This window comes from Topomyia yanbarensis, chromosome 1, assembly GCF_030247195.1.
Source record: "Topomyia yanbarensis strain Yona2022 chromosome 1, ASM3024719v1, whole genome shotgun sequence".
In the NCBI taxonomy this organism is placed as follows: Eukaryota; Metazoa; Arthropoda; class Insecta; order Diptera; family Culicidae; genus Topomyia; species Topomyia yanbarensis.
Genome location: NC_080670.1, coordinates 142,552,656 through 142,566,163, shown reverse-complemented (window position 1 = coordinate 142,566,163; position 13,508 = coordinate 142,552,656). Strand labels below are relative to the sequence as shown.

At 40.7% G+C, this 13,508-nt stretch overlaps 1 protein-coding gene across 1 annotated transcript; it reads right to left on the bottom strand.

Annotated features, from left to right (window-relative positions):
- Positions 1 to 1,132: 1,132 nt before the first annotated feature.
- On the bottom strand, positions 1,133 to 7,937 carry LOC131675991 (putative nuclease HARBI1). The gene is made up of 2 exons (XM_058955113.1): positions 7,932 to 7,937; positions 1,133 to 2,537 (listed from the first exon to the last, which is right to left on the bottom strand). The coding sequence occupies exons 1-2, from the start codon at positions 7,935 to 7,937 to the stop codon at positions 1,752 to 1,754; spliced, it is 792 nt and encodes a 263-aa protein (XP_058811096.1). The 3' UTR covers positions 1,133 to 1,751.
- Positions 7,938 to 13,508: the final 5,571 nt, after the last annotated feature.

Here is a 13,508-nt window from a genome sequence, read left to right as displayed (position 1 = left end):
ATAATATTTCAAAATTTGTGAAATAGTTCACTTGAAAATTTCAAAATCTTGCGCAAAGCTGTATGAAAGTGATGAGTAGGAATGTGCATGAACAGAGGTTGAAATATGCACTCATTTCAACGACAAACAGTTTATCGCACATCTTTTTCTTCCTTAGTAAGCAGGGAGCTAACTTTTCCTTGGTTAAAAAATTACGAAAAGTTGCTTACAGCGCGATAATATCGCGACTTCGATTCACGTGATAAAATAAGTGTAGAGAAAACTATCAATACATTGGGTCGTATGAATAAAAACTAGCATGTGCTCAAATAGTAGTAAATGCTCGAAAGCAAAGTAAAGTCTTAAAATTAAAGTAAACGGTGCGTCGGTATGAATAAAAACGATCAAAGCATGCGCTATATTCGAAAAAGTAAAAGCTAGCGTTTACTTCAATTCAAGCTGTAAAGCATTCCCAATTCGTTGTGTTCGTGGTCGTCGTGAGGATTTTCTTGTATATTTCCGGGTAAAAAAACAAAAATGGAATCAGGAAACCCAACGCTCGGTGAATATCTGGACGAAAACAACATTCGGATGGACCAAATAGATGCAAATAGTACGGTAAAATCACAACCAGTTAAGCGTGTCGATGATACTTTTTTCGCTCTTTGTTTGCAAAAACACGGATCGATTTTGTTTCAAAAAGGGCAAACTCCCGTTTTGAAATCAATGAAAAAGAGAGCTGTTCAAGTGGTTGTTGATCACATTTCAAGGAAGAAAGGTGTTTCGCTCACCGAACAGCAAGTTCTGAAGAAGCTGAACAACTTAAAGAACCGGGTGAAAGTGAAATCCGACGAAAAGGCGACTGGAAATAAAAAAATCGATTTAAGTCGTGGTGAAAAGATCATCTATGACCTTCTCGGAGCTGCTGAAAATCCAGCAATATCCAAAATTCATTGTAAGTACCATGCTCACGGAATAATTCGCCCGCATAGTTACTCTTATTATTGATGTTTTTAAATAGATGGTGTATCTATTGGAACGTGCAAGAAAGCCGAAAGCTATTCCGAATCCGATGCAAGCGATTCTGGTTCTTTGAGCCCAGGAGAAGGAACTTCACAAGACAAACGAAACTTACCATCTGAGGCATCCACGAGTTCCAAAGCCTATAGAAGCGGTCGACAAAGAAAATCGATGCTATCGAAAGGATCCATTCCTACAAAACACCAGGTATAGTGAAACTTCTAAATCAGCAAATAATCAATCACTTAAAACAAGTCATAAACTCAAATCTTCATTAATTCCTATTTCAGGGGTATTTTGAGACGACAGAAACGGCTACTTTGAGCACACCTGATTTGCAGCGCCTCGTGCTTGTGAAGCAGTTGAATTACTTTACTGAGCAAACTGAATTGACAAAAAAGATAGAAAAGGTGCTGTCGAAAGCTGACCAGGTGTTGAGATCACAAATCTCCAATCAAGAAGATGAACAGTTTTCTGGAACCATTCATTCTGCGGGAGTAGATAGTGAATGCGACAATCATCGATCAGATGATGACTACAAAGAGCAAAACCACCAACCGGATACAGATACGGAGGATTCTATTTAATCTTATTAACGATAATTTTTTTACACATAATCGAATTTCTCTTTCTACATGCAGGCTACACAACAACCCAGAAATTAGCCATTGGAATTTAACTAAAACTGGATTAAAAAACTACGCACAGAAATATATTGAAATAAATTATGATATATTTATGTAATATGGCGTTTACAATTGAAATAAATATGTTGTAATAGCATTACGTCTTGCTTGACCTCTTTTTTTATCATTGTTATTTATTTCATCAAGCATTGGAACATGTATATTTCTATTACTTGTGGGTCGAACCTCTTCAAATTCTTCATCCTTTAAATATTTGGCTATATTGTGCAACACAAAATAAGACAGAATCATGCTTGGAATACGACGTGTATTAACTCGTACTTTCGATTGCAGGAATGGAAACCTCCGCTTGACCTGACCAAACACTCGTTCTATTATGACTCGTTCACTGCTATGAATTTTATTGTACCGTTGTTGTTGGGGGGTATTGGGATTTCTGAATGGAGTCATGACCCAAGGAGCAATTCCATAGCCATCATCACCTAGCAATAAGGCTTCGGCAGGATTCTCATGCATTACCTGAAACACTGATGAATTTTTCCATATTCTAGAATCGTGTACAGATCCTGGCCATGTACAATCAATACTGGTGAACAATTCGTTTGCATCACATGTAGCTTGTATATTGAACGATTTTAAACCTTTTCTATTCACATATTCATCTGCATGTTCATATGGACTTTGAATAATGACATGAGTGCAGTCCAATGCTCCTATTGAGTCCGGAAATTTGAACTTTCTACGCCATATATTCTTAGCCGCATCCATATCTTCTTTCGTGACCGGAAATTTAATCCAATCAGAAGATTTTGATGCAATTTTTTGGCATACGTTCCAAATAGTTTTGCTGACAGTCGTTTGGTGTATTCCAATATCTTCCCCAACACCAACCTAGAAATATGCACATATTTCATAAATTTAACGTTATTAGATGTATAACAAAAAGCTGTTTTATTATTCCAAAACAAAACTGTTTACCTGGAATCCGGGATCTCCAACATATCGAAGAAAAATTAAATTACTAAAGCACCGCCTCTAGTTTCATGAGATGAACCGAGAAAATGAGCAGCTAACCATTCGACATTATTTTCTGTAAACCGGTATTAGTGCTTAAAACTGCCTAATTCATTGCTACGCCGTGTTCTATATATTTTACGACGTCGAACACTAAAATCCATAAACATGGCCATTTTTGTGTTGGATCACCAGTATGTTGTGTTTTAATTGTTTCCAAGAAGCAACAGTTACTAGATGGATTTTCATAGGACGCACGAAAAAACAGCCTCTTAGCACAACTACTTTAAATATGTATGAAATTTTGAAAATGTGTTGGTTGCTGCGAAAAACACATATTTCATTGACATAAATGGTTACACATAAGATGTTAGAAAAAATTGCAAAAATAACTTTAGATTCACTGTAACTCTAAACTAACACAAACTAATTCTTTATAAAATGCATATGGGTCATTCCACGCGAAATGATCGAACAATGGGCAAACTTCAAATAGGCCTTTGTGAATTTAAACCTATTTTGGAGAACTTGTTCACCTATGGTCAATATAAAACCTGTTTTAATCCACCTATCGGTGCAATCGTGCCTTTCTCATTTCTGCATAATCGATTATTTTCAATATTTATTATTATTTTTCGAGATTTCATCAAATTTCGACGTTTTATGCATTTTAAAGACACTTGGCATCAAAAATAAAAATTCGATTTTTAAATTTTCCTTTTCAGTTCCTCCTTCTATGAACTCAGGAACCGTCGTATGTCGGCCAATGTCAAAGCGACTTTGGGGTGTCATTAGTGATCTAGACTGTTATAGTGGTATCAATTTATATGCGTGGTCGCACTCTTAACCCTCAAAAGGCAAGCTATAATAGTGACTTCAAGAAGCATCACTCGTAAGACCCAACGAAATCGTAAGCCTCGTTTTTATCGTTTTATCAGTGAGAGAATCGAGATCCCGAAAAGATTCGATCAATTGTAACATTTCAGGATTAGTTAAAGTTTAAAATTAGTTAAAGTGAAAATGGAGCTTAATCTCGCTGAAGTTACGTACATTCAGCTCCATCACGTAAAAAACTGTGTTTTGATCACGTTTAGAAGCTTAGCACAGGTCGAAAACTTCATTGCAAAGAACAACATGCAACACGAGGTCGAATTTAATAACACCAGTATCAAGATCCCCGTGCATATGGAAAACGACATGGTGGACGTGCGTATCCATGATTTGGCCCCGCGAACTAGGGAAGATTACATCAAACGAATCATGTCGCAATATGGCGAAGTAGAATCTATTACGAATGACACCTGGAGAAATTAAATAATAAATACCTTCTTACATGACTATCGAATGCAAATCATCGAAGGATGGCGTGACCTATAAGCAAACAACACTAATCACATATCCCGGGCAGACCCCAACATGCCAATTCTGTAACCATACAGTCCACTACGGAAAAACATGCGCCGAAGCAACTAGTCAAAACTCATCTACTACAGCCAACAAGCCTAACAAGCAGCCACCGACACCTTCAGATCAACCAAAAACAACGATCCAATTAACCAATACTGCAGGTACAACGACCACGACAACCACTCCCAAACCAACAACTAGCATCGCCAATAAAAAAGCAAATACCGAAGCAGATGGACATTCAACAGCGACCCGTAAGAACAAGAAACAAATAAGAACCTCTGATCGTGAACAGCAAGAAAGCAGTACCGATGACGACATGGACGGGAACGATAACGCGAAAGAAGAAGGCAGACTGAATGAGCCCCAAGCGGCTTCACCGCCAAAGAAAAAGATTTCAACACGCTGCAGCAAACTGCGTCAACAAGATTTGGCAGACCGACATTCTTAGATTTTTTTTTAATTTTTACTTATTGTAAAAAAAAATTAAAAGACCCACGGCTCCGTTGTGCTAACGCATTGAGCCGTTTCAAATAAATGTTTAGATTAAAAAAAAATAAAACTCATTATTAAAAAGTTGAAAAAAAAAATTCCATCTTGACGCATCGACGGATCCCCCAGCGGATTGTAAATGTCCAAAACTATTGATTTTCAACGGCCAACAACTTCCCCTTCAACGATACTAGGTGACCGCTAATATTTTGCTTGCAGTCCTATATAAGCCACAAATGTCGTTCACTACATTCATTTTGAACCGCTGCTATGAAATTTGTTTGCAACAGTTCTAACGCAACGGATGATGAAAGTTAGACACAGGGCCATTACATACATTTGCAACTGTTAGCGAACCAAACCAAACTACGGCACCAAGCCTAATAACCAAACTTTCAGGAACATGTAACAGGCACGCTCAGTAGCACGAACGTTTTTGCTTTTCTCTCGTCCGTTTACATGCACAGCAGCCGTAGTCAAACTTGCACCGGGGCTGTCGTGTTTCCCTAACTTTCGTATAGAAATGTCATTTGAAATGACTTCTTCCAGCCTTGCTCTCCAGTCCATGTTCACCGTTAGTGAAGGGTTACAGAATGTAACATCGATTATAGACTCCCTCTCGTCTCTTCGAAATATGCTAAAGGAACCTTCATTGCACAATCGTAGGTCCAAGTTCACATATCTCCTCTTGTGTTCGTTATTCTACTGCCCACTTCACAACCCAGGTATTGCTTTTGCCCCTCTCTTGTATATAGAATCTTATTTCTAGTCTTAAGATAGCTGTAAATTTTTTTTCTCTTTCATAAAAAAAATATTTCAACATTATAACCTCCTAGTTTGAAGATATCCAAAATGTAAAAACAAGAGAATTTGGCACCGCTAAGCTAACGCATTTGTGCCTATCAAATAAACGAAATGAATAAATAAAAACCAAGGTATTGAAGTCACCACCAATGACTATCAGCGTTCGTTGTTTGGTCGGTCACCCACTGTTCGGTTAACTGTTCCAACATTATACTGAACTGTACCACTATCCAACTTGTAGGTGCGAATTAGCTGCACATGAAGACCCGTTGATTTTGGCGATCACGAAGCCTTTTGTTCACGAGTTTTCTGAAGTTAACTCGGACCCTCGCTATCCGTGAAATAGCTCGACCTTTCATCCATTTAATTTCCGTCATTCATCTTGCTTTCCGCCATTCTATCCATCTATTAGGCTATATAGATCCTCGGCGAGCTTGAACCATTTAGCCACGAACTCCACTCGGATATTACCCAGCGGTAAGTTACCGCAAGGCATTTCTGTGAGTCGTTTAGCTTCCGTTTTCGTGAGCTATTTAGCTTTCATTTCAGTGATCCATTTCGCTCCTGATAGCATGAGCCATTTAACTTCGGTTTCCGTAAGCCATTTAGTTCCCAGCTTTGTTGCGACCTACTCAGATAGTCCCTGGCGTTAAACTCACCTTAATCCGACTGAGAGTTCCCCGGTGCCGGAATTTCTCTCGATACCTATGCCGGTTTGTGAACCAATTAGCTCTCAGTTTGGTTACGATACAAGTGAGCCATTTAATTCTCCGCTTCTTCGCGAGCTAGTCGATGTAGTCCTCGGCGATAGGTCAAGCCTCCATAACGAGCCAACCAGTAGGTGCCGAGGTCTGTCGTCAATTTTCACTACAAGAAAATATTCTCAGAAGATAACTTTTGAAAAAGAAACTTAGATAATTCCATTTAAAATATTAGGCACATTTTTGTCGAATATATACAATTTTTCAAATTGTAATAAAATATTTCGGGGAGGAGCAGCTGCAAAAAAGGTGTTTCGAGAAAAACAGTTTGTTGAAGTTGTTGAACTTTTCAGTACGCTCATTTCATCACCACCGCCGCTGCCACTGGTCTACAGGGCGTCGGCCATCCCAACCTACCGTGGTAGTGAACCATTAAAATTTAGAATGTTTCTTTTTATACCAAGTGTAGCTTATCAAACGTCCAAAATCTTCTCTGTATCTCCAAAACCCCGGAATTCGGTAAACAAAAGAGGCCTACAATGCCCGTTTCAAGACTTCCATACCAGAAGTCGGAGTTTTAGCAAGTCCCTGGGGGCATCGCATTCTTCCGAAGCGAGATACTTATATGGTGTGCCGACTGATTACAAAATTGACATGTAAGGTTTTGTCCTTGATACGTTCACAGGTCTGAGCAGTTCAAGGATGTCCTGGAAAAAACTCCACCCAGTTTACAACGAAACGTCCCATTTGTCTGAAGTGTGATTTCCAGTCAAGTCCAACGAAGATTCGTACGATAAGCGTTATGTCAACTGTCGTAGAATGATCAACTGAATCTGCCACTTTACGATGATCGATACGTCTATTCAGCAAATTAAAGACGGGCATCGCAGATGATCTTAAAATTTTCGGCTTCGTCAAGTCACATAGTCCTAAGCTTCATCAATTTGACTCACTTGACTTGTTCTACCACGCAATCAAACACGCGGAAAAGTAAATCAATATTTTCCAGAAAAAAATTATTTCATTGCGAATTATAAAATAATTATGTAGTGACAGATTTTTCGTTTGACCAGAATCCATGTTTTTTGTAACCACTTAATTAAATATTTTCGTTATTCAAATTTATCACATGATTAGCTTAAAGTGAGCATATAATTAAAGAAAAAACTATGCTTGCCACTACTACCAAAACACAAAAATATAGCACCCACTTTTTATTCATACCAGAATAGCGTTTACTATGATCGAAAAAGTAAAGTCACATGCTCGAAAGTTGCTTGTAGTAAATGCTTTTTTTATTCATACCAATGCTACTTTACTACTAGCATCTGCTAGTTTTTGAAGTAAATTCTTTTTTATTCATACGGCCCATTATATCAAAGCCGGAGCCGTAGCTTGCACTTGGTCTCCGCCAAGAGCGCCAAACTTAGTGGGGCGCTAAAATCTTGATCTGCTTTTTAAAATAAGTGATGATAAGTCATGAAATTAGTCAGAATACGAGTAACATTCCCAGGTACACACAAAATTATTGTTTGAAAGTCGAACTGAAAAAGAAAGCCAAAGCAGGCAGCAAAAAGACGCATAACTGAGACTCCACCAAACGCGTCAGAATACTACGCTACGGTCCTGTTAGTCCAGAAGAAATAAAAAAAAGACAAAGGGTTAAAATTTGAACAAAAATAGCGAAAAACATTGCAAACGTTGTCCGCTTGTTTCCCCAGTTTCATAGGAACAAGGGGAACGGAAATGTGGTCATCGCCAGTAAAGTAGGCCGCCTTTTTAAAGCTGTAGCAAAGATCGTAGAGTAGGCTCACAGGCGCTATGAAATCAACACCCACTACAGAAATAGAAGCCATGCTTCTATTACCTCCATTGCACAAACATATTATGGGTAAGGCGGGACTTAGCTCTCTGATAGCCGTAAGCTCAAATGCGTACTAACTATATTTAAACCGGACTAACTTTTAAACCGGCCTAAACTATTTGGTAAGCTTTAACCCAACGATGCTGTCATTTATATGGCTGCGTTATGATCTGCGATACACGACAATGTTAAAAAACAATGAATTTTAAAGAAAATGAGTAAATTAGACAACATGGAGAATTGTTTTTCATTCCGATATTTTCTTGCAGTAAAGTAGCTTTTCTTCGTCATATGTCTCGTTCCATAGCGTGTGGGAACAATTTTGTCACCATGTAATTGATATGTTTATGAACTTAGAACTTTAACTTGGTGGATAGTATATAGTTGGCCGATGATGTGCAGATTTTTGTAGTGACATAATATTTAATGCACAAAAGAAAATAAGTTTGAAGTGGTTGAACCATCGTTTGTAACTGGTGCCATGATAGTTATTTTAAACTTTGATTAAAAAATTGGTTGAAATATTTCAATTTGAATTCAAAATGAACTGTGAATATCATTCTAATTGAACACGATACCTGTCGACACGGGGGGAGAATATTTATATTCGTTTCAAGCTAATTTTCACAAGTTTGGAATAAATATCAATTATAAATAAAGGTTTGATCACACTCTGCGAATTAAAATTGTACACGTTTTTTTCAGCGAGGCTTAAATAAAATGTAAACAAAGATCAAACAAAAAAGTAAACTTGGTTAGTCGCAGTCTCTACGCATCGCTCGATCGAGATAGAAGTGTTTTGTTTTCGGTCTGTTGGAAAAAGAACAGTGCAGTAATCCGCGTTCAAGGTTATTTTGCCATTCTCTGCCTCTTCGAGGTTTGGACTTTTATTTTCTTTTGTGCGTGTGTTAACCGTTAGGCCACGTTCCTCAACCTTTTGTTCGTAAAGCGAGGATTGAACAATAACCAGCTATTTAAGCTGGACTGGTGCGTCGTGGGAAACGAGTATACAGATAAGTGAAATCTACCTTTTTGATACAATTACGGCTTTTTCCCGTCTGCGCGGGTGCTGACCCCGTGCGTTGACGGTGTCGATGGCTTCCTCCCCGGATGGCCAAATGGAGATCGAGTTGACTCCTAAGGCTCTCCCCCGACCCAAACAATATCCAGAGCTCTCGACCGGTCCCTTTGTGGTCTTCTTTCGGCCCAAAACAAAATCGCTGAATCTATTACAGATTTCAAAAGACCTGACGGAACGGTTCTCGGCTGTGATCGAAATAAAAAAGGTCCGCTCAGACAGGCTGAGGGTCGTGCTGACTAACTCAAAGCAGGCAAACGATATTGCTTGCTGCGAGCACTTTACGAAGGACTATCACGTGTATATTCCAGCTGTGAAAGTACAGTCTGAAGGCGTTGTCACCGATGACAGTTTGACATGCGAGGATCTGCTGCAGTACGGGGTTGGCCGTTTCAGAGACCGCTTACTTCAGCCAGTAAAAATACTCGAGTGCAAGCGTTTGCACTCAGTAGTAGTTGCGGGGGATGGTTCAAAAACGTACCCCCAATCAAACTCTTATCGGTTGACCTTCGCTGGTACCGCTTTGCCAAATTACGTCCTCTTGCACAAGGTTCGTCTGCCTGTGCGTCTGTTTGTGCCTCGGGTTATGAATTGCACAAAGTGTAAACAATTGGGTCACACAGCCACCCATTGTAGCAATAAGGCCCGCTGTGGAAAATGCGGGGAGAATCATCTAGATGATTCGTGCAGTAAGAATGCTGAGAAGTGTCCTTACTGTGCAGAGAATCTGCATGATATCTCGGCATGTCCCGCGTACAAACTACGCGGGGATAAACTAAAACGTTCCCTTGCTGGACGATCCGAACGTTCTTTTGCAGAAATGCTAAAGAAAGCTACACCACCAACCTCAACAAACATCTATGCTCACTTGCCTCCTAACGAGGGCGAGGCTGATGACCCACAAGAGGGAACATCTACTAGGGCGCCTAGAAGTTATAGGAAGAGGAGGAACATTTCCTCTCCTAAAGTTCGTTGTAAAGGCCAGAAGGTATCCCTTGACGGGACTCAGAAAGTCACATCTATTGGAAGTGTTGCAACCAAACCGAAGCAATTAGCTCCTGGTCTCGGAGGATTAAACTCAGAGAAGGAGTTCCCAGCACTTCCCGGAACATCAAAAATCCCAAGTGTTCCTCTGTTTCAGTTCGAGAATAATCGCGGCACTGGAATTATCAAACTCTCGGACATTGTGGACTGGATAATAAAAACTTTCAATATAACTGATCCTATTAAAAGTCTTATGTTAGCTTTTCTCCCTACAGTAAGAACATTTTTGAAGCAGTTGACTGCTAAATGGCCCCTCCTTTCAGCGATTGTATCCCTCGATGGCTAACTCATCGAACGAGGTCACGGATTTGATCACTGTTCTACAGTGGAATTGCAGAAGTATCATCCCGAAAATCGATTCCTTCAAAATTTTAATAAATAATTTGAGTTGCGATGCATTTGCATTATGTGAAACTTGGTTAACTTCCGACATAGATCTCAACTTCCACGACTTTAATATTATTCGCCTGGATCGAGACACCCCCTATGGAGGAGTGCTTTTGGGGATCAAAAAGCGCTATTCCTTCTACAGAATTAACCTTCCCTCGATAACAGGTATTGAAGTTGTCGCTTGTCAAGTAACAATCAAAGGCAAAGATCTTTGCATAGCTTCCATATATATTCCCCCCAACACCGCGATTGGGCATTGCCGGCTACATGACATCATAGAATCCCTGCCTGCACCGCGACTAGTGTTAGGCGACTTTAACTCTCACGGTACGGAATGGGGTTGCCTTTATGATGATAACCGTTCCTCTTTAATTCACAATATTTGCGACAACTTCAACATGACAATTCTAAACACGGGTGAAATGACACGGATTCCTCCCCCACCTGCGCGCCCAAGCGCATTAGATTTATCCCTTTGCTCGACCTCGCTAAAGTTAGAATGCGCGTGGAAGGTAATCCCTGATCCCCACGGAAGCGACCATCTGCCGATCGTAGTCTCAATCAATAACGGCTCAAGGCCATTGGAAACAATCAATATTTCGTATGACCTCACACGAAATATCGATTGGAAGAGCTATGCTGCCGCGATATCCGACAACATCGAATCTACTCAAGAACTTCCTCCGGAGGAAGAGTACAGCTTTTTGGCTGGCTTGATTCCCGACAGCGCGAATCAAGCTCAGACTAAGCCAGTACCCGGCGCGAACATACAAAAACGTTCTCCCAATCCCTGGTGGGATAAAGAGTGCTCAGACGTGTACGCAGAGAAGGCCGCCGCGTTTAAGACCTTCCGGAACGACGGGTTACCCGCTAGTTTTCGACAGTACGCGACGTTAGACAAGCGAATGAAGAGTTTGATGAAAGCCAAAAAACGCGGTTATTGGCGCCGGTTCGTCGACGGATTAACGAGAGAAACAACGATGAGCACTCTTTGGGGAACAGCCCGACGTATGCGAAATCGAAACAGTACTAATGAGAGCGTGGAATATTCAAACCGTTGGATATTCGATTTCGCCAAGAAGGTTTGTCCGGATTCCGCCCCGGCACAGAAGATCTACCGCGCCGCGTCCCGTCACGATAACGCGAACGAAACACCTTTTTCGATGGTGGAGTTCTCACTTGCTCTCTTGTCGTGTAACAATAAAGCTCCAGGGCCAGACAGAATCAAATTCAACTTGTTGAAGAATCTGCCAGACTCTGCCAAGAGACGCTTGTTGAACTTATTTAATAAGTTTCTTGAGGCTAACATTGTCCCACACGATTGGAGGCAAGTGAAGGTCATCGCCATCCAAAAACCAGGAAAACCAGCCTCCGACCACAATTCGTATCGACCGATCGCAATGCTATCTTGTATCCGGAAGTTGTTCGAGAAAATGATCCTATCCCGCCTCGACAATTGGGTCGAAGCAAATGGCTTACTGTCAGATACACAATTTGGCTTTCGCAAAGGCAAAGGGACGAATGATTGTCTTGCGTTGCTCTCAACCGAAATTCAAATGGCCTATGCTAGTAAAGAGCAGATGGCATCAGTGTTCCTAGATATAAAGGGGGCTTTTGATTCAGTTTCTATCAACATTCTTTCAGAGAAGCTGCACCAGCATGGTCTTTCAGCGACTTTAAACAACTTTTTACTAAACTTGTTGTCGGAAAAGCACATGCATTTTTCGCATAGTGACTTATCGACATCACGATTTAGCTACATGGGCCTTCCCCAGGGCTCATGTCTAAGCCCCCTTTTATACAATTTCTACGTCAACGACATTGATGAATGTCTTGACAATTCCTGCACGTTAAGACAACTTGCAGACGATGGCGTGGTGTCTGTTACGGGACCCAAAGCTGTCGATCTACAAGGACCATTACAGAATACCTTGGACAATTTGTCTGCATGGGCTATTAAGCTGGGTATCGAATTCTCCACGGAGAAAACTGAGCTAGTTGTATTTTCTAGGAAGCGTGAACCAGCACAACTACAGCTTCTATTAATGGGTCAAACTATAGCTCAGGTCTTCACAGTAAAATATCTAGGGGTCTGGTTCGACTCGAAAGGTACTTGGGGATGCCATATTCGGTATCTGAAACAGAAATGCCAGCAAAGGATCAACTTTCTTCGTACAATAACCGGAACGTGGTGGGGTGCCCACCCAGGAGACCTAATTAGGTTGTATCAAACAACGATACTGTCGGTACTGGAATACGGATGCTTCTGCTTTCGATCCGCCGCGAACATACATTTCATCAAACTCGAAAGAATTCAGTATCGTTGTTTGCGTATCGCCTTAGGGTGCATGCAGTCGACCCATACGATGAGTCTCGAAGTCCTGTCGGGCGTTCTCCCGCTGAAAAATCGATTTTGGGAACTCTCATATCGATTGCTCATTCGATGCGATATCTTGAACCCGTTGGTGATTGAAAATTTCGAAAGGCTTGTTGAGCTCAATTCTCAGACCCGTTTTATGTCCCTGTACTTTGACTACATGGCGCAAAATATTAATCCTTCTTCTTACAATCCCAACCGTGTGCATTTCATAAATACTTCTGAATCTACTGTTTTCTTCGACACATCCATGAAAGATGAGATTATTGGAATTCCGGACCATATACGCCCACAAGTGGTTCCAAATATTTTTTATAATAAATTCCGAGAAGTCGACTGTTCTAAGATGTTTTATACTGACGGATCAAACCTCGAAGGGTCCACTGGCTTCGGTATTTTCAATCAAAAGTTCACCGCCTCCTACAAACTCAGTGACCCTGCTTCAGTTTACGCCGCAGAACTAGCTGCTATTCAGTATACCCTTGGAGTCATTGACACATTACCCGCAGACCATTACTTCATCGTCTCGGATAGTCTGAGTTCTATTGACGCTATTCGCTCGATGAAACATGGAAAGCATTCCTCGTATTTTTTGGGGAAAATACGGGAGCTACTGAGTGCTTTATCTGACAAATCTTTCCAGATTACCTTGGTGTGGGTCCCTTCTCATTGCTCCATTCCGGGCAATGAG